Genomic DNA, 26,217 nt, shown 5'->3' with positions numbered 1-26,217 from the left:
CCACCTACTACCCGAGCCAGCACCTTCCCAGTGAGGCCGAGAGCCTGGAAACTGCTCTCTGGGACTCTGTCTGCACAGTTATCTGTCCCTGGAGTCCTTCTCTTCTCTCAGGGGAGCTTGTCCACCTTCACTCCCGCGTCTGTGGTGTGATTCTGAGACAGCTCCTGGCTCTCCTGCAGACATCTCATTCATGCTTTTAGCACACGTCCACTGAGTGCCTGTCATGTCCCAAATGCTAGCAACACCGGGACTGGAAGACACAGTTCCCTTCATCTTGGCACCCACATTAGCCTGCCTGGATGAATGGCAACGTCACTCAGCCAGGCTTTTAATGACAGGAAGCAGGAAGCTACCTTTGCCTCTCCCAACTCTCCCTTCTCCATAGGCAATCAGGGAACAATATTTTTGGAACAGTCCAGAGCTGTTGCCTTGTAGAATGTTCCAGAGTCTGGATTTGCCTGATTCCTTCCTCATTAGATTCCGCTTAAGCGTTTTGACTAGAGCACTGCCAAGGGTGTGCTGTGTCTTTCCCTCCCCCCCACCCACCATCAGGAGGCACGGGGTCAGGCTGTCCCACTCTTAGGGGGGCTTTGTTAGTTTGATCACATGGTCAAGGAGGAGGCTGCCAGGTCTCTCGGTGGCAAAGTTGCATTTTTCCCTTCCTAATGCACAAGTAATATCTAGGGTGATACCTTGAGGCCCTGTGAATATTCTCTTCCCCAACAGCCTTTATCTAATGGTTTCACCATCCAAGGATGATTCTTCCCTGAATAAATTGCATTGGTGGCTGCAAATGATGGTTTTCTGATTCTTTTTTTCTACAATTATTAGTTGGCATTTCTCCTTTTTCCCTGCTCTCTTTGCCCAGTTATCAAAGTTATCACCGTGGATGCATTTTATTATTATTATTATTCAACAACTTAGAATCCAAGAGTGTCATTTTAGGGGGCAGTTTTTATTGGACTATAGCATGCGTACAGTAATGTGCATAAATCATCACTTTACAGATTGATGGATTTTTAAAGTGAATACTCCTACGTATCTATCCTCTCCAGATTGAAATACAGAATATTGCCAGCACTGCAGCACCTTCCCTGGTGCCCCCTTCCAGTCATACTCCTCTCCAATAGGTTTAATATCCTTTTGGATGCTCAAATTGTTCTAGCTTTGGTTCTTCCTGGTTGACAACTATGTCCCTTTGACACGCCTCATGACCTTTTGTTTTTAAAGCACTTCCTTACTTTCTGGTCAGGCCATCCCACTGTTGAGAAGGCTCAATTTGATCACGTGGTCAAGGTGCAGGTTGCCTTAACCACATGAGCAACTCCTAAGAGTAATGTACTTCAGGCTCATCTTGTGTTTTTTTCCTGTCCCAGCCCTGGAATCAGCCATTTCTCCGAGGAGGTCTGGTTCCTTTTAGTGGAGAATGTCGTCGTGGACACAAGGTCTGGGTGCAGGGTGTGCTCATTGCTCTCAGGGTGTCATTGCTTCTAGACTCTTTCAGTGGACAAAACTAGGAAATATATTTTTAAGAGTTCATACTGCAATCCCCAATTTCAATCCAGTGTCACAGTTCTTTGTCACCTTCCCTTATTCCACAGTGAGAATTCTCATTCCCGACAACATAGATATATTTACTCATTTGCTCTACCAGATAGAGTCTGTCTTAAAGTACACCCAAAATAGTTTCAGAGTCACATCATCACTACCGTTGCCAACAACAAACATCTTAAGAGTAAGGCCAGTGACTTTTGTCCTTAGAATACATCCTGTGAAGGGAGTACAGTCAGACTGCTGAGTTTAAAAGGCACCTGAATTATTTTCTCTGTATGGTTTTGTTATAAATTGGATATTCACTTAGCCTCATTTGTTTTTGATTTTATTAAATTTTAGCATTTGATCTTTTCCACTCTTTCAAATGTATTTTTGGACATGTAAAATATTACATGGTTCAAAGTCAAAACTACACAAAAAGGTATATTCCAAGAAATGCTATACCCATGTCAACCTCCTCCAGGTGACCATTTTCATTAGTTTGGGGTATCTCCTTCTTGTGTCTTTTTCCCAATGAGTATGTGTGTCTGAGAGTGCGTGGTGTCCATGAGTGTGTGTATCCTTTGCACTCTGCTTTTTTCACATAATAATGTATCCTGCAAATCATTTCACTTTTTCATTCTTTTTTTTTTATTGCTGCTTAGGACTGTTGCATGAAGGTGCTGTAGTTTATTTCACCAATTCCCTGCTGGTGGACATGTACATTGTATCCAATAACTTTCTGTTACTGATTAGGTTATAAGGAGCAACATTGTACATATGTTGTTTCCTATTTGTGAAGTAACTTTCTACCTGCAGATTGCTGGGTCCATGACAGTGATCGAGTTTTGTACTTAGTAATACTCTTTTATTCAACAGGCAACAAACCACCTATTGCATAAACTGCACTGAACAAAAAAAATAAAGGTACTAGAGATGGTATATCAACAATATAGAAGTGAACAAAACAAGGTTATAATTTCAGATTATTAGAAATGCTATGCAGCAAATTAAAGTGGGCAAATGTGATGAAGCATGCCTGGGGGTAGTATGTTAGACTGGTGACCCAGAGGTCCTCTCAGAGGTGACATTGGAGCCAAGATCCTAATGACAAAAAAAGAGCCAGCCATGGGAAAGTTTGGGGATAGTCTTCCAAACAGAAGAGTAAGTGCAAAGGACTGGGGGTGGGTCACCTCTGGTCAGGAGTACAGAAAACCCCCAGAGGTTGCAGAGAATGAGGAAGCAGGCAGGTGAGGGTAGAGTGTGGAGGAGGTGGCAGCCAGGTCACCCAGGGCTTTTACAAGTGTGGATCCTAACAAGATACCTACTAAGAAGGGATCTTAGTGGATTACTGGGTTCAAAAAACAACAACAACAAAAACAAAAACAAACAAAAAATCAAACAGAGCCTAGCAGCTGTTTCTAAACAGGGGCCTTTCATGCAAGCCCTGCTTCAGGAGAAGCCTACACAGTGAACTGCCTGCCTGTAGTGTGTTCCTGCCGTCTGGGCCAACCCTTATAAAGTAGTTCCTGGAATCCTATTTCAACGAATAAGACTGAAACTTTCCCCATCCAACCAGAGCTGTGTAATTACACCCTCATCAGCATCTTCACCCACCAATCAGAGAAGCTCCATTCTAACCAATCAGGACAGTGCTTTTTGGACCAATCAAACTGTAAGAACTTGGAGTGTCATTTGCATGAGGATGGACCAATCAGGGACCAGGGGCAAGACTTAACTTCTGTCTTGGAGAGTACACTTTCCCTTTACACCGAAGACTGGAGTGTGTTTCCCAGGCTGGAGCTGAAACACTGAAGACCAAATACACAAGAAGTCTCAGTGGACCAGAGCGGAGAAGAGCAAGTGGAGCAGAACAGGGCAGAGTGGAGCAGAATGGAGTGGAGCAGAGCAGAGCTGTCTAGCCTTAGAGGGCCCTCACCCTGGGGCTGATTTGCCCCAGAGCCACCTCACAGGCATGCTGTTCCACAGTTGTGTTCTCTCATAATTGAGCTGTAACACTATTGAACATTCTCACAGCTGGGCTGTGGCACAATTAAGCTTTTTGTGCTGAATAAATTGTCCTTCACTGCATCCCAAACTGGGGATTCCAGGTAATATTGAATTGGCACCAACAACCATCAGTTGACATAAGCTACAGTAAAGAGTTTAGATTTGATTCCAAGGGCAATGGGAAATCGTTTTAGGATTTTAAGCAGGGATGTGATATGATGTGATTTATACTAAAAATTAAGACCTGATTCTTCTGTGTGGAGAACAGGCTCTAGAGCAGCAAGTGTAGAAGGAAACCAGACAGGAAGCTGTTCAGGGAGAGATGGTGGCTCCCACTGGAGACTAGCAATGGAGCAGTAGAGAAAGTGGACTGATGAGGGGCTGTTTTGAGGGGGAGCTCCAACAGGATTTGGTGATATAGCTCAGCTTTATGTCCTTCCTTATGATTACAAAAGAGGAAAATAGAAAACTACCATGACAATCACTGTCAGAAATTTCATGTCACTTTAAGAACTTGTTTTTGATTTAAAATGTCATATAAGGTCATCGTCAAAAATTTGCGGACAAACACAAAAAGGCAGTTATAATCCAGTGTGCCATCACACAGTGGTAATGAGTATTTACATTTTGGTGTATTGTTCTAAGTTTCAGTGCATGTATATGGTAATTTACTAAATTGGGATTTTAGTGATTTTGGTTTTGCATCCTGATTTTTCACAGATGACATTAGCCCTGTTAGCACTGCCACTACTTTATCTCAGGTCCCTATTGTTTCCTTCCTTGCCTCTGTTTGGGTCTCCCTGCTGTCAGGCTTGACCTTCACACCGCCCACTTCGTTTCTAAAAATGCAGATATGATTGGGCCGTCGTCCCCTTTAAAGCCCCCTTTGGTTTCCCCATCTACATTGGCAATGGGGGTGGGATGCAGAACACCATCCCTTGTGGGTTACCCGACTTCACCTCCCTCCACAAATCACTGCAAGTACGTTGAGCCACATCTCTTGGGGACATTGGGCCCAAGGAAGTGACAGGGCGGGAAAGCAACCACCTGTCTGGTGCTTCACACGAGGTAGGTGGAGGGGGCTAAGGCAGGACGGGTTAGGCGGGCACACTGGGGGCCACATGTTGCTCTTAGGGGCAGAGCTTCATGAGGGAGGGCTCATTGTCTAGGCCACCACAGGGTCTCCCGGGGCCCACGGGCTGCCGGGCAGGTTTGGCGGGAACTCACCACACACCCGGAGTCCTTACTAGGGCCCGGTGGCGGCCGGCCTCTGGTCGGAGTCAGTGCGAAGGGGCAGAGCTTCGGAAAGGAGCGGCAGTTCCTCAGCCTCCCGCGGAGAGCGCACTCTGTCGGTTAGACCAGCTCTCCGAGGGCGAGGGCGGGGTCGAAGGCGGAGCGCCGTGGCCATGCAGCGGGCAGCAGACGCAGGCTGCACCGGAGCGGAAGGCCCGGGAGGCCCGGGAGGCCCGGGCAGTGCGAGCACGGCGGCCCCAGCGTCTGGCGGAGCTCCTCGTGTCCTGCGAGCACAGCATGGCCCAGAGCCGGGCGGAGATGCAGCGTCCACGGCCAGAAGACCGGGAAACCCACTACATATATTGTATCCTACCCGAAGGGACAACGGGGAATACGCTGGGGGCTGTCTGCGGGGAGGGGGGCGTTGGGTGCAGAGGGACGGACGCGTCGGGTGTGGAAAGGGGAACAGAAGGAACCAGGGGCAGCTTGGGGGTGTACAGGCCAGGAGGAGTCTGGAGGAGGAGAAGAAATGAGAGCAGGTGGGGAACGGGGTGGCTGGGGGCGGGGATTAGGGCCAGGGGTGGTCTGGGAGTGAGTCCTGTAAGGAGTGAGACTAGTCAAGGTGGCCAGAGAAGGTACCCGAGGCACAAAGTCTGTGTGGATGGTGCCTTGACACAATTTCCAGCGCCCTCAGTGTGCCTTTCCCGTCCCCCTTGGAGGCTGACATCGCCTGTGGGTCTCTGGCCCCAGATGCGGAACCCCACCCAGGGGCGGTTCGGAAGGAGTTCACAGTGAGCGGCAGCGTCCTAGCGGTGTAAGCTCTAGGAGGGACAGGAGGTGGAGGGTGGCAGGGCCAGTCTCTACCGAGAGGCGCTTTATTGGAGAGGTGGAGACACTCAAGGGTTAGGTCTAGGGGAGGGACTTGGTGCAGTCTAAGGGGGAGATATCGTAATGGAGACGGCAAAGGTTTCAGATGCCTGAGGGGCAGAGCAAGGATGGGGAGGCGTCACCACCTCTAACTTGATTTTCTTTTTTCCTCACATTTAGCCGCTGGAGAGCTGATGATTCTCGCCTCCTCCGAATGTCCATCATCAACTTTCTTGACCAGCTTTCCCTGGTGATGCGGACCATGCAGCGCTTTGGGCCCCCTCTTTCCCGCTAAGCCTGAGCTAGGAAAACCTTGTGTCCCATCCTAGGCACTGGATCCTTCCTACGACAGTGATTATTGCAGTAGTTGCCACTTTATTATGGAGCCCTAAATCTTTTGCCTGTACCGGCCCTTGGACACTGGGGGTTCACTTCATTTGTTTGGTCCTTACTGCAGACAACAACTGAGCTACTATTCCATGTCTGATTTTCTTTTAAACTACAGCACCTAATAGTCTTGCCTTTGTCCCAGGGTTGGAGGAGAGGTCTGGGATTCAGATATTCAAGCACTACCAGGTAACTGAAGACAATTTAGGAAATGGAAGATGGGGCCTGTCATTCAGTATTAACTACTGTCAACATTTTGGAATCTTTCCTTAGTTTTAAACCTGTATTTTATATAGTAAATGTATAACAATAATATATAATGTATAATATTTTGCATTTTTACTGATATTTTTAATCTAACATGAACATTTCCACTAAAAATTCTTCAAAAGCATTATTGAATGGAGGCATAAAAGATACATTATAATGTAATTATTGGCTATTTAAATTACCGTGTTTCCCCGAAAATAAGACCTAGCCGGACAATCAGCTCTGATGTGTCTTTTGGAGCAAAAATTAATATAAGACCGGGTCTTATAATATAAGACCCGGTCTTATAGTAAAATAAGACCCTGTCTTTATATTATGTTATATTATATTATTATATTAAAGACCTGGTCTTATTTTACTATAAGACAGGGTCTTGTGTTAATTTTTGCTCCAGGGGACACAGTAGAGCTGATTGTCCGGCTAGGTCTTATTTTCAGGGAAACTGTATTTTCAATTTTTTTGTCCTATTATAGGTAATGGATGAGTCAATGGAATTCTTGTATATAAATCTTTGCATGAATGATTGTTTCCATAAGATAGATTCCAAGAGGTAGACTTACTGTGTTAAATATTTATGATTTATTTTTTAAAGCTGTCAATCTACAGTGCAGAATTGCTCTCCAGAAAATATACCCTCCCACCAGAATGCTGGTTTCCCACTTCCTTGCCACTGCTGGGTCTCCTTGGCAAACATTTTTAAAAACGTAGTTTGCATGAGAAGAGCAAACAACCCAGATATACTAGAGTCAGAGCTTTGTGGGCTGACTGGCAGTGTGTCAGGTCAGTGAAGAAAAGTGCTGGGACAATTGGTTAAGCCTTTCGTTGGCAGGAATGAGCTCCCTATAAAATACATTGCATTGCTTGCTAAACTCACTTATTCTAGCAGCTCCTCTTTAAGTGCTGTCAGATTTTCTCTAAGATGATCATGTTTTCTCAGAATAAAGGCAATTTTACTTCCTTTTCAATTTGGATGCTTTTTATTGGTTAGTATATTTTCTCGTTATGGAGTTGGATTCCCCTGCTTCTTTGCATGCCTGGTAATTTTAGATTGGATGCCAGACATGATTTTCCCTTGGGGGCTGGATATCTTTGTAGGCCTAGACATATGTTTTGAGCTTTGTTCTGGATGCTGGAAACAGTCGGATCCTTTAGAGTCTGACTCTGAAAATTTGCTGCGTGGGCTCTTTCAGTGTGGGAGTCATTTTTTTCCCCACACGACTGAGGCAAGACCCTTCCTCCTGAGCGCCCTGCCCGATGCCTCCCAAATTGTGAGGTTTACCATTCTGTGTGGTCACACAGCAGCCTAGCCGTTTGTCCCCCCCAACCTTTCCCTAAGGAAAGAAGAAGTTGTGGGACTGCGCCTCTCTGCGATGGAGTTTATAATATCCTGAGTCTCTCCCTCTGGTCTTCAAGAGAAGGGTCTGCGGTCAACGACAAGTAAGATTCCTTGCAGGAGGGACAACTCAAGCCAGACAGGACCCCCCGCTGAGACCCCAATGAGCTGTTATAAGAAATAATAGGAAGGAGCCTTGCCCCTCCTTCCTCTTGTTCTTGTGGGAAGCTGCTGCCTGCCTCTGCTATTTCCTCTCACCTTATTGTGAGAGAGGCCCATTAGAGCGATAAGATCAAGCTCTCTCTTCTCAGCTCATGGAACAGTTTCACCATGAGAGACTCTCACCCCCAGGGAGGTGCATACCGCACCTTAGTCATCTTAGGACGAAACATGCTTTGGCTGCTTTGGGACAAATAATGGGGTATTGAAATCATTTTTTTGCAATGGTGTAAGAGTTTCACAGACCCTGCCTCTAATCATGTGATGTTCATTGTTTGTAATCAATAAATACTGTCAGTGACCCGATTCGGGGCTCCAGTCTCTTGAGGCTGTGAGTCCCTTGGTCCTCTGTGATTTAACTGTATATGAGTCTCTGTCTCTTTATTATAGTTTAACCCTCGCCGCCTCCCTCGCCTTCCCACGGCTTGTGTTGTGCAGGTCACAACAATTCTGGCTGGTGGGGACAGCCACTAGTACCTGTCCTGCTTGAGCCCTGGGCATCGTCCCCTTCCTTTCATCCTTTCGGGTGGTCCTTCCCCCAGCCTCGCGTGCTTTCCTCACATGCCTGTGCTGACCAGTGGTCTGCAGAATTCTCCAGCGGGACTGTCCGCGTGTGTGCAGGGTCCTCTCCCTCTGCCGCTCTCTTCTCTCTGGTCCTCCATCCTGCCAGTTCCAGGTGCTGAGAATTTCAGTTCCATCTCCTAAACTTGGGGTATCCATTGGGCTCTGCCAGGAAACTCCTCTCCCTCTCCCGACAGTCAGCTGGGGCAAATGCATGGCTGAACTCTCATTTGCCAGAGATCACCGGCCTTCATTACCTGATACCCGATTTCTTTACAGCCTATTTTGTATACTTTGTGTGGTTGGGGGTGTCTTTCAAGTAAGTGGCAGGGTAAATCTGGTCCCTGTTACTGCATGTGCGTGAACAGTCTACCACTGTAGAACATGGAGACCTCTGGTATTGTGAGCTGGAGGGAGAAAGAAGCTGTTGATGGGGTCATGATGATGGCGATGAAGAATCTCGCCTGACAGCATGCAGCAGCTGTAGTGGCAACAGTGGGGTGTCTCTTTTTACCTTTTTTAAGAAATCAGACTTAAGACCTTAATTACTGATGATGGATAGATGAGAATTTAGCTTTTACACCACGATCCTTCCACTCCACCTCCTCCCCAAATGGTTCTATTCACTTCTTAGGGTTTCTTTTTCCCCTGAGGTTAAAAACTGCCTATCTTGTCATTGGCTTAGTTTCTGTAATCTCACAATGGTCATTTTGAAAACCATCTTCCTTGGCATGCTCTCTCCTGTTCCTGCCTGGTTCTTTTCAGGCTGCCTGCCCACACAACTGTCACACTGGAACTTCCCTTTGAGCATGAATCCTTATTCTAGATCATGCAGCTTTCTCTTTACTCTTTTATCTCTTCTTTTTGTTTACTTGTTTGTGTTTGAACTCCGGTTTAGTGAGGTCTAATTCCCATACTGTAAACTTCCCCCTTTTAAGGTATACAGGTCTAGGACTTTTGCCAAGCACGTACGGTTGTGTAACTATCCTTATCACCAGAGTCGACTGCCTTGTCCCCATGGAAGGACTGCTGAAGCTGCTGGTGGCTTTCACACCTCAGTCAGGTCACGGAACTTCTCTGTTCCAAACCCGCCCTGAGCTCCGCTCTCACTCAGAGACACAGCCAAAGCCTTCACAGTGGCCTACAGAGCACTACACAATCAGGGCCGCGTCCTCTACAGCGTCCTCCCCTCCTTTTTCTTCCTTGCTCACTGGGCCAGCCACTTTGGCCTCGTGCCCTTTCTGAGACACATCAGGCCCACTCCTGCCTCAGGGCCTTTGCACTGGCTGTTTCCTCTCTTGAACGCTCTTCCCACAGAGATCCACCTGGCACACTCAAATATCATTCCTGGCTACTATTTAAAATTGCATCCCACTTTCTCCCCACCTGCATGACCTTAACAGGTGTGGGGGAGTAAGAGGTAGGTAGGCACATCATGAAGGAGATACAACTGGGACAGTAAGGAGTTGTCAGATACAGAGTTTGGGACGCAATGAAGCCACTGGAGGGTTCTGAATAGAGCAGGACAAGATCTACCTTCTATCTTTCCAGGATCCCAGTGCCTCCCACGTTGAGAAGAGGCTGAGGGCGGGCAGGGCAGAAACGAGGAGACTGGCATCCAGGCAGGTGACGAGGGGGAGAAGGGACCAGGTCCTCAATGGACCTTGAAGGTAGAGCCACCAGCACTTGCTGATGGATTGGACATGACCCTGGGCCTCCTTAAATCCTCAGGAACCCTGCAGTGAGGTACCCTTCCTCCCACAAAGGGAGTCCAGCTCATCTGGAGTTTTAACAGTCTCCCCACCTGCTTCCCATGTTCACTGACCACCCACCTGCCCCAAGGGCAAAGCCACACACTGACTCCATTTTCCCACGATTTAATTAGGAAAAAAAATTACATGAACAAAGGAAAACTCATGCAACAAAAGAGGAGAGAATGGGGTTTCTGGGACCATGAGACGGGGCCAGATTCCTCAGAAGAGGCAGAACAAAGGAGTAAGGCACTGCCGCCTCGGCCCCTTGGGGCAGGTGCAGGACAGGGCAGCTGAGGATGAGGGGGTCCAGGGCAAGTGCGGACAACACTGAGGAAGTTTGGCAGTAGGGCTGGGAGACGGAGAGTTCTGGAGCCCCTGGGCCCAGGTCAGGCCCTGGCACATGTCTGGTTACAGTTCTCCAGGTGCCCAGAGAAAACAGGGCCCTGTGAGAATGTACAGTCCATCTCCCAAGAAGTTTGGAGGGAACCCCTTGGCACAGCCACAGACCAAGGGAAGCTTTGGGGGCATCACCCCACCCCAAGTGCTGCTGGTTCCGAGGCCCCCTTATCGGAATGGGTGGGGCCAGCTGTGGCAAGGGTGAGGTGCCAGTAGCTAGGCCAAAGTTGACAGTGTCACGAGGGAGCCAGGACGACTCAAGGAGGGAAGGTGAGTGAGGTTGGCAAGATCCCAGGGGGGACACATATTTACACATGGAGATGGTGAGGTGGAGATAAATTAAATAAATAGGTGGTTGGGGGTATAAATAGCAAGGAGGGCAGGGGCTGTCACAACACCTGGGCACAAGGGCAGGAGGCTGGGGGTATTGCTGCTGTTGGGGTGGGGGGCTTGGTCCTGTCACCTCTCCCCGCCTGCAGGGCCCAAAGCAAGGCACTAATAAAGGGGGCCCAGGTGTGCCAGGGGCATATTGGCCCTATGACCACACCCGTGCCACCCAATCCCGGGCTCAGCCCTGAGCCCCAGGCAAGAGCCCGCCCCCATCAAGGGGAAGAGGGCCCAGGACTGAGAAGCCCCCTCCTCACCGGTCCTGTCACCCTTAGCTGTTGCTCGTCATGAGGCTCATGATCTGTTCCAGCTTCTGGCGCAATTTATGCTTCCGACAAGAGGCATCTCGGTCCAAAGCAGTGAGAACCTGGGGGAGGAGGGCCCCAAAACTGGGCTCGAGGGGAAGGGCCAGCTCCTCCTGGGCAACGCCCCTCCCCAGCTTGAGTTCTTCCATCCCTCTCACCTCAGCACATCCGTCCTCCCCGTGGGCCCTGGGCACATGGGAAAGGCTGCAGCCTCTCACCTCTGAACACATCCTCCAGCTTCTTGACCCCAAATCCTCCTCCAGCTGCACAACTTTCTTCTCCTCTGCACAGCCAGAGTGCAGCCCCTCCCAGTAGCGGCATGGCAATCACTGTTCCTGATTTCCTCTTTCCTGTCCCCTCCTAAGCTCCCCCACCCAAACCTCTCTTGTCCAGGTCTCCATGATCTGGTCGCCAAACCCAGCCCGTGTTCTCGGCCCCTCCCTTGACCAGCAGCAGCATCTGACAGCCCATCACCACCTCCTCCCTGACCCCCCCCAGGGGGGTGTCCTCACACATGGTCCAGGATCAGCTCAGCACTCGAGGTCCCTCCCACGCTGCTGGCCACCCCTTCTGTCTCCACCGTCCGCTCCCCCTCTTCTCTGTCGCCTGAGTGTCTCAGGGCCCCAGGGTTCAGTGCTTGGGTCGCTACTCCCTCTCCATCCACTCGGCCCCCCCTGCCAAGCTCGTCCAGGTGCAGGGATCCCAGGGCCATATCCTGGCTTACAAAATTCTTACCTCCAGCCAAAAACACATCCTGAGGTCCACACCTCTACATCCCTTGCCTACTCAAACGCCCAGTCACAAATTCCACAGGCCCTACAAAGGGCTAACCATGCCCATGCCCTCATCCTGGCCTTCCCCGTGCTCCCCACCCTCCACTTTTGCCCTAGCCAGTGGCGTCTCTTGTGGGTTCCTCAAATCCCAGCATCTAGGAGAGTGTCACCTGTACCGGTCCAGGGGCCTGCTCGGGAGAGGGATCATGAACAATCTAAAAGATGGGCTCCCTGTCCCCTACACTTCCTTGTGGTACTCCTTGACCACCACCAAGCCCGGGCCTTTGCCACACCAGGGATGGCACATACCTCCTGGCGGTACTTGGTGACATAAAAGTACAGCTCACTGAGTGCGCTTAGGACACTGAAGTCGCTGGCGTGGAGGCGGGACTGCTCCACCAGGTAGGCGTCCATGTCCTGGTCACTGATGGATGCCATCTTTGCAATGTCCCGGTAGTACCTGTTGGGACCCTGAGTAAGTCAAGTGGACAGGTGGCACAAAAGCCAAAGGCCCTGCCCTGGCTGCCAGGCCGGACTCTGGGCCTTTCTCCTGTGGTCGGCCCACTTCAGACAAGCCAGCCCAGAGAGGGGCAGCTGATGCCTCCCTCAGCCCACAGCAGTCTCCCCTGGACTGCCTGGCCCTGCCTCCCCCCAGCACGGGGCACACCTCTCCACCCAGCTCTTGTAGTTTGGGATGTCCTTGGCATAGAGCAGCTTGTTGGAGGGTGAGTCCTTGCCCAGGCGGTGCTCAGACGTGGAGCAGGAGTCCATGAAGGTCTGGGCCACCACCGACAGGCAGGCGTCCGTGATGCTGCTCTTGTGGATGTCGAACACGAACTGTGGGTTCTTGATCACATTCACCCAAAAGCGCAGGGGCAGGCTGGACGGAAGGACACACATCTGCAGCTCTCTAGTCTCCCCGTGAGCACCTCCCACCCTGTTCCTGTCTGGCCAGCCCATACCTTGCCCAGAGCAGCAAGATTGACACATTTAGGGTTAAGAGTCTTTGTGTGAAGTTTTTGCCAGACTTCCGACAGTGAACATAAAAGTAAACAGCCACCAGCCTCTCTGCCCTGGACAAGGCCCTGGCAGCTAAGGGCCATCCCTGGGTGCTGGTCCCACTACCAACTGGCCACATGCCCCACAGAGCCCACCTCCAAACTGCACTCTCAGCCCCTTTGCTTGGCGGTACCATGAATGTCAGTCCTCTCCTGCCTGCACAACCAAGCCAGCCCCTATCAGGAGCCCTGCCCTTGTGGTCCATGAGTCTCGGCACAGCCTCGAGCCTCTTCTGACCACTCGCCCCCAGAGGGGCCAGCAGTAGCCAGGCACAGAGCAGTACCAGTTGCTCTTCCAGGTGTGGCGCACATCAGGGTCACTGATCTGGCGCTGGTCGGCCTGCTCGTCCAGGAAGTCGAACATGTACTTGATGGCCAGGGGCAGGGCCGAGCCACGGTGCGCCGTGCTGAACACAGTTTCAAAGAGGTCGTCCACAAACTTCTGCAGGGTGCCCTGTGGGGGTGCAGCCAAAACACAGGCTGTGAGGGAGCCAGGTCAGGATGTCCCCACAGAAGGACAGACGGGGGACAGAGGCTTGACAATGAGCAGGGCTTCCCTGCAGGGTCAGCAGCCCTGAGGCCAGGGTGGCACGGGGCAGGCCCACACCTTGGTGGCCAGCAGCCGGGTCAGGTAGATCTCTGAGACCATCTTGCTCCCACGGTCCCCCTCACGGTGGTCGGCATGGTCATGGTTCTTCACCAGGTGCCACAGCTTGGTGCCCGTCTCCTGGTCAGGCGTGATCATGGGTGCCCGAGAGCGGAGGCTGTCGGGGCTGCTGGCTGTGCGCAGCAAGCTCTCTGGGGCAGAGGACCAGTTTGCCCCTTAGGCCCGTGGGACCACACCAGCCATCGCTGGAGCTATTGCCCCACTCTGTCCCAGGAGCCCAGCAGGCTGAGGGAAGCCTGTCTGCTCTTTCAGGGCCACCCCACTTCTAGGCTCTAAGGAACTGGAGACCTCCCAAGGGCAGGGCCCGGGGAGGCCACCAGAGCCAAGCTGGCTGCTCAGACAGGGGCTCCCCATGATGGCTAACACAGCCTCAAAGGGCACAGGGCCAGCAGAGGCCACTACACTGAGGACACCTACCGTAGCGGCTGAGGGAACGGGTGAAGGTGAAGGAGTTGGCCATGTTATAGGCGGACACTTGTTTGGGCACCAGTGCCACCAAGGAACCATCTGTCACCTGGAGACCCCAAAGACAGAGAAGGGGCAGCGCAGGAGGCTGAGAAGCCAAGCGGCCCAAGCCACCACCCATCCAGACCCTGCAGTGTGCATGTGGAACAGCTCCCGAGGTTCCTTGAGCTCAAGGGCCAGAAAGGCAAGGAGCCAGGGCCTCTGCTCCCATGTCCTCAGGGCAGGGCCACAGCCCCCAGCCCCTCACCTGGTAGTGGACCAGTGAGTTGACTCTCTTCCAGTCACACTCGATCTTGGTGGTGACATCCTCATCCTGGAGGATGATGCGAGCCATGCGTCCCTGACGCCACTCTGCGGGCCACAGACAGTCCGGCTCAGCGTCTCCTGAGACCCGGGGCCCATTCCACTCAGAGGACAGAGCCCAGGTGGGGGGCGCGAGCACCAGCTGAGGTAATGTGGCCACAAGTTGGGGGGCCTCACCTAGGTCCATGTCCTCAGCTCTGGGACGCTGGGAGTATGGGATGCCCTTGTACACAGCATCCAGCAGCTTGTCTTTGGCCTGGGTGATGCTGTCGCAGTTGAGAACCTTCACCGGGACCTGAGTGCTGCCCTCACTCTCCGGGCACACACAGTACAGGGTCTGAGGGCAAGGGGAACCACAGGGTGGGTTCTGGGCGAGGCTTCCCCTGATGCCCAAAGCCCTGCCCGCCTGGCACCCCACTCACCAGGGTCTTGTAGTCTATCTGCTGCCGGATGAGCTTGTCCTCGCTCAGGGAGTAGCGCGCCTCGCCTGTAATGGCGTCGATGGGCCCCTTCTCCATCTGCTGCTTGATGGCGCAGTAGAGCAGGAAAAGTGGCTCTCCAGCGCACTCCTACAGCCAGGGTCGGGCACACAGCTTGCTGCCTGCCTGCCTACCTGCCAGCTACTTCCCCACATCACCTCCCCTGCAGCCCACCTGCCAAGCACACCTTCAGAAACTTATGCAGCAGGAATGTGAACCAGTTGGTAAGCATCTTCTCAGCCACCGACTCCGTCCTAGGGTGAAAAGACTGCTGGGGCCCTGGCCTGGCAGGTGGTGGGACCGTTCAGGGGCTGGGCCCACGGAGGGCAGGGCTGGGGTTGGGACAGTACCTGCGCAGTAGCAGCTTTGGGTGGTTCTTGCTCTCAAGGTTTTTCTCGATGAGGTCCGCCAGCAGCTGCTTGAGCAGCCCTGTGGCATAATCAAGGCGGCTCTGCAGAGCCACCATGGTGAGCGAAGCCACGGTGCCTCGGTCACGCATGGAGAAGCTGCTCTGGGCCTCCAGTGTGTGAATGAAGGTGAGCACGAAGGCACGGCTGTGAAGCAGCTGCCCAAAGAGGCGAAGTGCCTTCTCGACATTGGGGGGTGTCTGTAGGGGACAGCAGAGTTTCAGAGGGTGCAGCAGTGGCCCTGGGGGTGACAGGGAGTGGGCAGGTAAGGGGGGACTCACGTCCAGCTCCTTGAGCACCGGGTGGGCCTCGATGCCAGGGAAGAGCACACGCACAGCGTAGGTCCGGTAGTCCAGGAATGGGATCTGCACCACGTCCATATGGTTTGTCAGCTCGTTGATGTCTGTCTGCAGCTCAGCAAAGGCTAGGAAGGACAGGGAGGAAGCGTGAACAGAGCAGGAGGAGGGAGGCCCCCCCAGTCTGCCCGCCCTGCAGTGCACCCCCACCCCAGGCACCTTCCTTGCATTCCAGGGCCACGCGGGACTCCAAGTTGTCCATCTGGAGCTGGAGCCGCTTGAGCGTGCGGTCTGCATCCTGAGTCTTGCGCTTGTAGGCAACCAGCACAGCAGTGATGGCTAGCAGCAAGAGCCCGCCCCCCACTGCCAGCCCCACCATAGCTGGCAGGGTCAGTGCCCGCTCGGCCGTGATATGCAGGGTGCCCAGCCAGAATTCCAGGCCGCCCACCAGCACCTGCAGGGATAGGCCCATTGTGAGCTGAGCCCCACCCCCAGCCCACACTCCCCTGGTGGCTTTCCCACCCCCACCCACCATGACAGGCTGCCGGCCGGTCTGGCTGGGTGAGTCACACAGGAGTTGGGTGTCCGAGACGGTGAGTGCACACGGCTGGCCCCCGATCAGCACAGTGTAGTTGAGGCGGGAGCTGCCAGCTGCTGCAGGAATCAGATTCTTGCCCTGTGTATAGAGGGCACGGTCAACCAGGGTTCCCCACCTCCCTGCCCCTCCCAGCCCCTGCACCCTACCAGTACCTTCAACACTACGTGGGAGCCAGGTTTGACGTCCAGGACACCGGAGGGCCCAAGTGGCTCGAAGCTGGGGTCAGGGTAGTAGGTGAAGGAGGACCGGTTGAGGGAGCGGGCTGTCTGCACGTGGTCCAGCAGGAAGCCAAACTCGTCAGGGTGCTCGCCCTGGGCTTGCGGCTGGGGCCGCCCCAGGAAGATGCCAGGGGCTTTACACAGCATGGCAGTGTCATTGATCACCTGGCACGTCTGTGTGGACAAGAGCAGGCAGCCCAGTACATGAGGCCATGGGTGGCAGGGTCAGGGGCGGGGCGAGGGCAGTTGGCACTCACATTGGTGGTCTCGATGCCTCGGTACTTGGCCCGGACCCGGGGCTCTTGGACTGTCAGCAGGTGGGTCCCACTCACAGTGATGGCGGTGCTTCCACTGGGGACAGGGGGAGGGGGCTCAGGCTCCATCACCCACTGCCCCCAGCCAGGCCCTGAAGAGCTATCAAGGCTGCCATGGGAGCCTGGAGCCTCCCACACCCGGGGTCGCTGGGTGGGTGCCAGGTGCTATGCGGTCAGGAGGACCCTGCCCCCTCTGCCAATAAGGGCTCAGGTTCCCAGGAGGTGGAATTGATGCCCAAGGACCCAGTCGCCAGGCAAGACCCTGAGACAGGAGCTCAGGGCCCCATTCTCCCCAGGGCTTACTTGATGATGCTCCAGGTGGGCTCAAGACGAGTGACAGTGGGGTCCTGGGTGTAGGTGTAGAGGACTCCAGGACTGGAGATGTTGGCACGATCAATGGCCAGGCTGATGGGGGCCTGACTGGGGCCCAGGGTGGAGATGGGCGAGATACACACGATTGCTTCGGCATCTCTCCTATAACAGGAAGCAGCACGCTTGGAGCAGGTGGCCCAGGGCCCTCCCAGGCCCTACTCCACCCCTGTAGCCCCTACTCAATGCCCAGCCCAAGAATGGCAGGGCCCTGCGCACCTCACAAACTGGCACTCGCCATCTCTCACAGTCACCGTGACCGTGCTGCCGGCATCCAGAGAACTCCCAGAGATGGTGAGCCGTGTGCCCCCAGAAGCCGGGCCCCGACTAGGACTCACACGGTCGAACATTGGGGTCTGTGGGAGAAGCAGCCCTGAGGGGAGCGAGGAAGCAGCCCAGTGCAGGCAGGGCTACAGCCCCCCAGAAGGGGTGAACGTGGGAAGGGGTAGGAGGCTCACGTACCACGAAGCTGTAGAGCTGCTCAGACTGTGTGCGGAAGTCAGCGGAACAGTCACCTACACAGAGCTCCACGGGTCCTGGTGGCGGGCTGGGCACCAGCGACTCCTCCATCTCACACACAATCCTAGGGGTCAGAGAATGTCAAGCCCGGCCTCGGAGCACCAGCCTGGGCACCTGCACACCACACTTACCTCTCGGCGCTGACATACTCGGTGGCGATGGAGTTGCAACGCACGCCAGCCACCCGCAGGCCCACCTCTCGGTAGGTGAGGCCCAGGTTCTCGCCCACGATGGTGACCCGGGTGCCCCCCTCCTTGGGCCCCATGAGTGGGTAGATCTGCAGAACAGGATGAGAGGTTAGAGTGTGAGCCTGGAGACGCAGGGGCCTGGCAGGTGGAAGATGGGGAAGGCTAACCTGGGCAATGCGGGGGTGGCTGCAGCGGGTACCCTTCTGGCTCGGGTGCATCCAGTTGGTCTTGGGGGCGGGACAGTGGGCCCTCAGCTGGCACCTGTGCTCCGAGACGCACCAGCCACAGTTGAAGCGGGGGTCAGCCTTGAGGCAGAGGCCGCAGCTGGGTCGCTGTGCCCAGCACTTATACAGGAGAGCTGTGGGCACAGAGGACACTGCTGGGGGGCAGCTACAGGGAGCCTTGGCAGCTCTGACAGAAGGTCCCCATTGCACCTGGCCCCACTGTATGCCAACTCTGCTGCAGGAGGCGATCTCCCCAGCCCCATCCCACCCCTCACCTCGGAAGGTGGCAGGCTTGTCAATGGGGAAGTCTCCATCCCAGACCACGGAGAAGTCCAGCTCGGTATCACCGTACTCATCACCTTCATAGGAGTACTGGGAGAGATGGAGCACGTGACCTGTCAGAAGGTCCCTGCCACAGCCACCTGAGGCTTGCAGACCAGCGGAAGTGGGGGGGACTCACTGAGGCATTCTGGCACTGCACACTGCTGCTATTGAAGCGTACAGCGGGCACGCGCTGCTGCCGCCCCTGCACCCGGACTACACACTCGTAGTTCTTCTGGCCCGACTGGGGCTGCGGCAGGTTCTTGGCCCGCAGGGTAAGAGGCTGCATGACACCAACCGGGATCAGGAGGTCCCCAGTGGGCAGGATCTCAGGGCAACCCTGGGAGGGAGAACGGCCATCAGCCACACACTGACTGCTGACATCCAGGCCTAGCTGGGCCAGCCCCGCATTGAGGAGGCTCCAAAAAACCACCGAGACCAAAAGACAGAAAAACCAGAGGCCAGCCCACACGGAGCCCAGCCCCCTCGCGTGGCGCCCGCCTCACCTCGGGGCTGTGGACCCTGCCCTCCTGGAAGGAGCACTCGTGGGGGTGGCTGGTACACACATGGCGGTACTTACACCAGTGGCAGGGGTAAGGGCTGCCAACGCAGGACATGCACCTGGGGGAAAGAGGCTTGAGAAATAAGAGAAGGGCAAGTCTGCCCCCTCACCACCCCTCTTGTCGGACACATGGGGAAGCGAAGGAAGAAGGTGCCAGGGCCCAAGTGACATCTGCACAGCATAGCAAGTGACAGAGACATGTGGGGACAGTGAGGAAGGCCAGTACTCACGACTGGAGGATGCTGCAGTTATAGAAGACAAAGTCGGCTCCGGCGAACCTCACCCCGGTCTCCTTGGAGAGCAGCTGCAGACGCACAGTGCGGGTGGCCCCTGTAATGAGCCCAAGGGTGGCTGTGAGCCCACTGGGGACACAGAGTGCCCCCATCCCGAGCTGCCCCAGCCACTGACCGTGCCCCCTGGTGAGAGCCTGGAGCTCCTGAAGGGAGGGCGAGGGGCAGCGCAACTCCCCAGAGGGCAGCAGGATGGCCTTGTTCTCCGTCACCTCCTCAAAGGCACAGCTCACGCCTGCGCTGAGGTCTGGTACATTGCGCATGGCCACAGTCAGCTGGGGGAGGCAGAGGACTCAGCAGGGTGCGTCCCCCCACATGTGCATGCACTGGCACACCCCCACCACCACCGCACCACTCACCTGCACCCCAGGTGACGTGACTGACACGTTGTTGGGCCGCACCCGCACCTGGACACACTTGTTCAGCTCCTCAGCAAAGCCATGCGGGGCTGAGGCACCGGGACAGGCCCCCTCACGGCAGCATCTGCATGGGGTCAGGCCAGAGCCCATCCCACAGCTGCCCTGGGAGGGCCCTGTCCAGAGCTCCGTGGGGGCCTGGAGGGGAAGGGGACAGCAGGCCCAGCCCACAGTGCCAGGCAACAGCATGCCTCAGCCTTGTCCCCTGGGGTCCAAAGGACGTCATTCAGGGTGGAGGTTCTACTCATTAGCTGGCGAAAGTGGAAGGGGAGGGAGGGGAAGGCCACAAGGCCACAGCTGGGAGAAGTGAGTACACAGGTGACGGCAGGTCCTGACCTCCCCAGCCAACAGCAGGCCTGGCCGGCTCCACTGAGCCCATCGTCACCACCCACCCCCTTCCCACTGCCCTCACCTGTGCTGTAGCACACACCAACCACAGTGTGGGTCCCCGGAGCCTAGGCAGGCCTCACAGCTCAGGTACTGCTCACAAGTCTCCACTGGGAGCTGGCTCACCTGGGGACAGCCTCATCAGCACCCATCCGGCTTCCACACTGCCACCCGCCGCTGCCCGCCACGGGCCCACCTGCTTCTCACTCAGGAGGTAGATGTGCCGGTGGTCGGGGCTGAAGAGCAGGTCTCGGAGTATGGGGCTGCCATCCACCACAGGCACCGTCTCGTACAGGTGGGCATCCTGGGAGCCATCGACTCGCACCTGGGCCACAAGGCCAGGGAAGAGGGATGACAAGCCAATGTGACACCACAGCAGCACCACACATCCCCAGGCATCCTCTCCTCAAGCCAGGGGCTTTCCAGGTTGTGGCCAAGCTGAAGCCAGGGCTGCTGGGGCTCAGCACTTGACCTGCTGGCCCCCACAAGCACCAAGAGCAGGAAAACAAGTGCTCAAAGGCCACCCCCTGGAGGCCCTCGGCGGTGACAGCCACCCAGGAAAGGTTCCCAGGAGATAGAGACAGAGAGATTGGTGATGCCTAGGGATGGTGGATGGGGGAGCAGGGTGATATCCAAACGGGAAGGGGTTTTTAGGGTGACGACAATGTCCTGGAATGAGATAGTGGTGAGGGTTGCACAACTCTGCAAACATACTAAAACCACTGGAATGTATGCTTTAAGCAGGGGAAGTATATGGGATGGGAATTATATCTCAATAAAGTGGTTATAAATGACAAAAAGGGCCCAGGAGGGGAGCAGGCCCGGCTGAGAGCTCAGCAGCTCCCTTTACAAACCTTCCCCCGGCTACCTCTGACCTCCCTGGGGATCGCTCCACAACTGCCAGGCCAGCAGGATGAGAACGTGGCAGCTATCCTGACTCCTGTCCCTTTAGAACACATCAGAGCCCCCAGAAGCTCATCTCCCCGTTTCACGCCACCCCCAGACCTGGGACGGAAGCAGCTGCAGCCCTGCTGCCCATGAGGGGACAAGACGGCAAAGGGCGTATGTCTGCATTCATTCAACTGAGGACCCAGCAACGACAGTTCCTGAACCACAGCCACCTCCTCTTTTGGCCAGGAGGCCCTGAGATAGGTCTGGTCTCTGTCCCCATGGCCACAGGAAGTCAGCAAGTCAGGCTGCAGCAACTAGTGGTGCTGGCACAGGCAGATGGCTCCGGGGTGGCCCGTGGAGCATGGCCAGGCTCCGAGGGCCCAAGCTGGGAAGTTCCCCTTGTCCTGTTGGCTGTGCCCTGTCCAGGGTCTCACAGGGCTTGTCTACACATTCTTGTCCCCACCTGTCATCCCACATCTCAGAGTCTGCCCCAATCTCCACATGCCAAGGGGACCAGGGCCTACCTTCTTCAGACTACCGCTGCGAGTGCCGATGAAAACCACAGAGTGCTGGTGGTATGTGTAGGCCGCCACACTGGCCATGCCATCAGTGCCGTCATACAGTAGGGGCAGCCCCTCAATCACGTGCAGGCCACCCAGTGGCTGGTTCAACACCAGCCCGCAGAAGTTTCCATTTATCTGCATGGGCTGGAGAAACAGGAGGGATACATGTAAGAATCAAAGCTTGGGGGCAGCAGCTGGACAGAAGCCATAAGACCCTGTGTTCTAGAAGGGAGCAGGATCTGGGACTTGTTCCCCACCAGCCAAGACCAACTGTTTGCCCCACAGGAAATTGGGGGCTGAGGAAGGAGAGGGAGCAAGAGTTTGGGAAAGGAGAGCGAGGCCTGGGCCTGTAAGGTGGGGAAAGGCCAGGAGACTGTCACTGACTCAAGACAGAGAGGGCCATCCATGAGATAGAGCGAGAAGCAGCAAACTGGGGCTGGGAGGAGGGGCAGGCAAAGGAAGGGGTGGTCCACAAACAGTGCCCACCAGGAGATACGGTGAGAAGGCAGGCCAGGGGAGAAGGAGAAGCAGCAGATGCAAGAAGACGATGAGAGAGGGCAGGGGTCCCTGAGAGAGGGAAGTGAGTGTTCCAGGGCTAAGACCCGCCGCACTCACAGTGTTGATGCAGGGCAGCTCCTTGTTAAGCAGCCAGGGCAGGGCCAGCGTGCCCTCCCCGCGATAGCACGACTGGATGCGGCGGCGGATGTGGGCATTGATGGTGCTGAGCGTAAAGAGGCAGAGGACAGTCTGCCGGGGCGGGCTGGCTCGGTTCTTCTGGCCCTGAGAGAAGATGGTGAAGAGGACGTCCTCGTCGGCTGGTACGCCCAGGGCCTGGGCCAGCAGCAGGCCGGGCTTGGCCAGGTGAGCGCTCTGCACCAAACGGTACTCCACACCACGCCAGGAGCAGCCGATGGGAAACTCCACGTACGAGTAGAACTCGGAGTCCCCCGCACACATGCGCACGATCTTGGATGTGAAGAATTTCTCCCCTGCTGTGTCTAGCAGCGTCTGCTGGGTATCCAGCTGCAGTGTCAGGAAGTACACGAAGGAGGCACTCACAAAGCCATAGATGTAGTAGATGTCAAAGGCGGGGTACAAGGACAGGGTGTCTGAAGGGATCTTGATCTGCGAGGACACGAACTCATCTTGGTACACCTGGGGAGCAGGTTGAGGAGAGAGCATGGGACAAGGCCTGGGTCCACTGTCACCCTCCCAAACCCTGGCTCCTCATCCCCCACAACACAGCCCCCCAGGGCTTCCCTCACAAGATGTCCCCCGCCCCACATGGTCACAGGAGCCCAAGGCAGAAGGGCCACAGAGGGCAGGGTAAACAGCCCTGTCCCGTGCGTCAGCCTATCCTCCTGTCTTCAGAAGCTTGTCCATCTTGGACCAGGGCTCTTCTAGAGGTGGAGCCAGGACAGAGCGAAGGCAGGAGGGAGACAGGTGCTGGCTCTTGAGGGAGGGGCAGCACGAGAGGCAAGGGGAGGAGGGTGAACAGACAGGTGGGTTCACCCACCAGACTAAACATCTCAGCACTGTCCTCATCGCTGATGAGTTTGCGGGAGCTCAGAGTGGGGAAGTACTCAGACTTGCCATCCACAGCAGTGCCCACAAATAGCTTGCTGGGCCCCTGGCCCTGCTCCACGATGACACCAGCCATGGAGTCGGGCTCCTGGGCCCCTGACAGGTAGTGCTCTTTGCGATGGTGGGGCTCGCCCAGCTTGAAGAGGTCGTCCAGGCGCAGAAACTGACAAATGCCTTGCCAGATGCTGCCACAGGCCACCAAGCGGCGGGCTGCATAGTCTATGAGCAGCAGCTTGTTCACGTTGTCCACAGGTGCCAGGCGGTGGGTGCACACACGCATACTAGGGGGTGGGTAGCAGCGGGCATTGTCCTCAACGGGTCCTGTGACGTGGGCCCGTAGCTCAGTAAGGTTGGGGGCCAGCTTGAAGACACGGTTTACTGCACCCACGAATACCTCCCCAGTCACCCGGTGCACAGCCAGGTGGGTGAGTGTGGTGTCTGTCACCGAGAAGGCGGGGAAGGGCCTGCTGCCACACAGGGCCCCTTCCATGGTGAGGAGGAGCAGCAGGAGGAGGCAGACAGTGGGCATGGCCGGCGGCTGTGCCCCGGGGTGGGCCTGAGGAGAGATGGCGAATGCAAGTCAGACACCCCCACCCCGGCCCAGGCTGCCAGCCCTCCTCCTGCAACACCTGGCCTAGGACCCCCAGCAGGCCAAGCTCCATGCCACGGTGGGTGGGAGCCACTCACTCACCCACCACCATGCCACAGTCAGAGCCCCAGATGGTGACCACGGCTGGGAAAGGAGGGGCCTCCACCAGGGCGAATGAGTGAGCAGTAAGCGCGGGCAGGCTTGGGGGCCATCAATCATTCCCCCACCCCCCACCCCTGGAAAGGAGCCAGGAGGCCTCGCCTCAGCTGGGCCACACCCAAGGGGGCAGCAGAGCCAGATGCTGGGAAAGGCAGGGCAGGAGGCCCTCCTGGAATGAGACCCTGAACACCAGATCCAAGAGCTGAGGGCAGCTAGCCGCACATAAGAGCCACCACAGACAAACCCCAGGCCACAGAGACACCCTACGCCCAAGTTGGGGGAAGGGGAAAGGCAGGGAGAGAACAATCACAGGCCAGAGGTTGGGGGGAACACCACCCCAGAGTGGCATTTCCAGCAGGATCCTTGGGACAGAGGTCTGAAGAGGCAGCAAGGCCTGAGACTGGACTCAGCACTGCCACATTCCCACTCCTGGCCCCAGCTGCATCCTCACCCCCAGGGCCTCCTTCGGCTGGCTGTCCAGGAGCCTGCTGTCTGGCCTACCGGCTGCAACACAAAGCCGAGTCGCGCCTACCCCCACAGCTACACACACACCACCACCGAGACAGATATAAGTCAGGCTCTGCTCAAGCCCAGCCAGACAGATGGCCCAGGCAGTCCTGCACGACTCTCCCTCCAGATCCAGAGGGTAGCTGGAGAAGGGGAGGTGCCAGGGGGCCCAAGGAGCCCTATGAAAGGGGAACATGGTCCCTAATACAGAGAGACCTTGGGAAGATGGGCCTGGGGCTGTACTGACAGTGCCAGCTTGGCCGGGTCTTCACCCCCAGGCCACACCCAGCTCTCCTGCCAGCCCTAGGTGGCAAAGATAGCAGATCAGTGTCATAGCAGACAACGGGACAGGTCTTAGTGCTACCGTCTCAGTGCCCAAGCCTCAAGGGAGACTCGAGGTACCCAGCTTGGGGGAGGGGAAAAGGGGACCAAACTAAGGAGGTGCAGAAGAGAGAAAGGAAAAAATGCATTTGCTAGAACAAGGAGCAGGCCCAGCTTGAAACTGCAAAGTTTCAGTTCAGACTGATCACCTCTCCAGGGCTCTTTTGTCAGGTCCGAATCCTGGACCCGGAACGCAACAGCCAGAGAAGAAAGGAAGGCGAAAGAGAAGTCTCATCCCACCCTCACCTCCTCCACACCAGACAAGAACACAAGCCTCGGAATGGGGACCGGACAGGACGGGAGGCAGGATTTGCATCCCAAGCCCGGATCCCAACCTCCACCTGTAAATGGGAGCCTGGGGCATCACAGGCACACCCAGCCCCTCTGCTTACAGCACTGCCAGCAAAAAGCCAAAGGATGGGGACAGACCCTGGCAGAGATGCAGCTCCGGGCAATGCTCCCCGATGCCCCCCACCGTGCTGCTGGCCCGGCTCTCCCTGCCCCCACCAGGGGCACCCCTCAGCCGACCCACGGGGACCCTAGTGGATGAAGACGCCACAGCAGTCCTTGGAGAGGCCGCTCCTCCGCCACAAAGGGTCCCTATCGGGCAGGGGGCTGGGCTCGTACTGATCGTCCATACCGGCGCGGGACACTAAGGACCAGTCAGGCCAGCGCCCAAGGGGCACGGAGAGGCAGGGCCCGACCCTCTCGAGGCCGACAGAATCCTCGGGCTGCCTAAGCCCCGGGCCATCGAGCAGGCTGGCCACGCACCGACCGCGGGGGATGGCGACCACCTACCTGTCCCTCCACCGCCGCTGGCTCCCGGTGGCCGCCTGCCAGCCACGTGGACGCGCCCCCGAGCCCCACACCCGCCCCGCTCGAGCGACCCCACTGCCGCACCCCGTGCCCTGCGCCCAGCGAGCCACCACCACCGCTGCCGCCGCCGCCACCGCCCACACACTGGGCCAGCCCGCGGCCGCTGGGGCCTTTTAAACCCGGACCGTACCACCGCGCCGGGCGGGGGAGCCCAGGGAGGGCCGGGCGCATGGGCCGGGGCCGCTCCTCTCCAGGGTTGGGGTGAGGCCCAGCCCGCAGCCCGAGCTCCGCGAGCTGCCGGGGTCCCCGCCCAGCGAACCGACCACCCCCTCGCGCAAAAGCCGCGTCCGCAGCGCGCACCTCTCCCCCTCCTCCCCACCCGCTGCCTCGGGCAACCGTGGGACCCGCGCGCGCCCGTGCCACACCCCCTCGGGTCCGGGGCGCGCGCCCGGCTGGCTCGGGCGCGCGCCGGCCCCGCCCCGCCCCAGCGCTCGGAGACGCGCGGAGACCACCTGCTGCCGGGGCGCGGCCTCTCCTGTCCTGGCCCCTCCGGTACACACCAGCCAAGGACTCGCGGCCCTAGCTTAGGACACTCTTCCCGTGACGTTCCATAACCTG

At 56.3% G+C, this 26,217-nt stretch overlaps 2 protein-coding genes across 3 annotated transcripts; one reads left to right on the top strand and one right to left on the bottom strand.

Moving 5' to 3' along the window:
- The first annotated feature begins 4,808 nt into the window (after positions 1 to 4,808).
- LAGE3 (L antigen family member 3) lies at positions 4,809 to 6,362 on the top strand. The gene is made up of 3 exons (XM_019719152.2): positions 4,809 to 5,140; positions 5,462 to 5,590; positions 5,824 to 6,362. Exons 1-3 carry the CDS (start codon positions 4,950 to 4,952, stop codon positions 5,936 to 5,938), a joined length of 435 nt encoding a protein of 144 aa, XP_019574711.1. The 5' UTR covers positions 4,809 to 4,949; the 3' UTR covers positions 5,939 to 6,362.
- Positions 6,363 to 10,274: 3,912 nt separating this feature from the next.
- PLXNA3 (plexin A3) lies at positions 10,275 to 25,941 on the bottom strand. 2 transcript variants are annotated; one of them, XM_019719164.2, is made up of 33 exons: positions 25,582 to 25,940; positions 23,080 to 23,703; positions 22,179 to 22,718; positions 21,525 to 21,707; positions 20,306 to 20,434; positions 20,135 to 20,235; positions 19,666 to 19,789; positions 19,425 to 19,581; positions 19,247 to 19,346; positions 18,961 to 19,075; positions 18,594 to 18,794; positions 18,409 to 18,505; positions 18,077 to 18,267; positions 17,853 to 17,998; positions 17,665 to 17,785; positions 17,422 to 17,558; positions 17,137 to 17,307; positions 16,777 to 16,870; positions 16,454 to 16,693; positions 16,236 to 16,379; positions 15,923 to 16,157; positions 15,689 to 15,831; positions 15,351 to 15,607; positions 15,188 to 15,254; positions 14,944 to 15,090; positions 14,699 to 14,858; positions 14,466 to 14,569; positions 14,171 to 14,267; positions 13,694 to 13,884; positions 13,371 to 13,540; positions 12,696 to 12,908; positions 12,338 to 12,488; positions 10,275 to 11,317 (listed from the first exon to the last, which is right to left on the bottom strand). In XM_019719164.2, exons 1-33 carry the CDS (start codon positions 25,828 to 25,830, stop codon positions 11,222 to 11,224), a joined length of 5,895 nt encoding a protein of 1,964 aa, XP_019574723.2. In that variant the 5' UTR covers positions 25,831 to 25,940; the 3' UTR covers positions 10,275 to 11,221. The 2 variants fall into 2 exon arrangements, with proteins under 2 accessions (XP_019574723.2, XP_074179604.1); XM_074323503.1 differs by lacking the exon at positions 10,275 to 11,317 and having other exon boundaries at positions 11,350 to 12,488; positions 25,582 to 25,941.
- Positions 25,942 to 26,217: the final 276 nt, after the last annotated feature.

The sequence above is a fragment of the Rhinolophus sinicus genome, chromosome X (assembly GCF_036562045.2).
Source record: "Rhinolophus sinicus isolate RSC01 chromosome X, ASM3656204v1, whole genome shotgun sequence".
NCBI classification, from domain to species: domain Eukaryota; kingdom Metazoa; phylum Chordata; class Mammalia; order Chiroptera; family Rhinolophidae; genus Rhinolophus; species Rhinolophus sinicus.
This window is presented reverse-complemented; position numbering and strand designations above follow the sequence as displayed.

Coding starts and splice junctions, on each gene's coding strand:
- LAGE3 (XM_019719152.2), top strand. CDS start 4,950: ATGCAGCGGGCAGCAGACGCAGGCTGCACCGGAGCGGAAGGCCCGGGA. Junction 5,141..5,461: donor GGAAACCCACTACATATATT/GTATCCTACCCG, acceptor CACAATTTCCAG/CGCCCTCAGTGTGCCTTTCC. Junction 5,591..5,823: donor AGCGGCAGCGTCCTAGCGGT/GTAAGCTCTAGG, acceptor CCTCACATTTAG/CCGCTGGAGAGCTGATGATT.
- PLXNA3 (XM_074323503.1), bottom strand. CDS start 25,830: ATGCGCCCGGCCCTCCCTGGGCTCCCCCGCCCGGCGCGGTGGTACGGT. Junction 22,719..23,079: donor GTGCTGAGATGTTTAGTCTG/GTGGGTGAACCC, acceptor CCTGCTCCCCAG/GTGTACCAAGATGAGTTCGT. Junction 14,268..14,465: donor ACTCACTGGTCCACTACCAG/GTGAGGGGCTGG, acceptor TGGGGTCTCCAG/GTGACAGATGGTTCCTTGGT.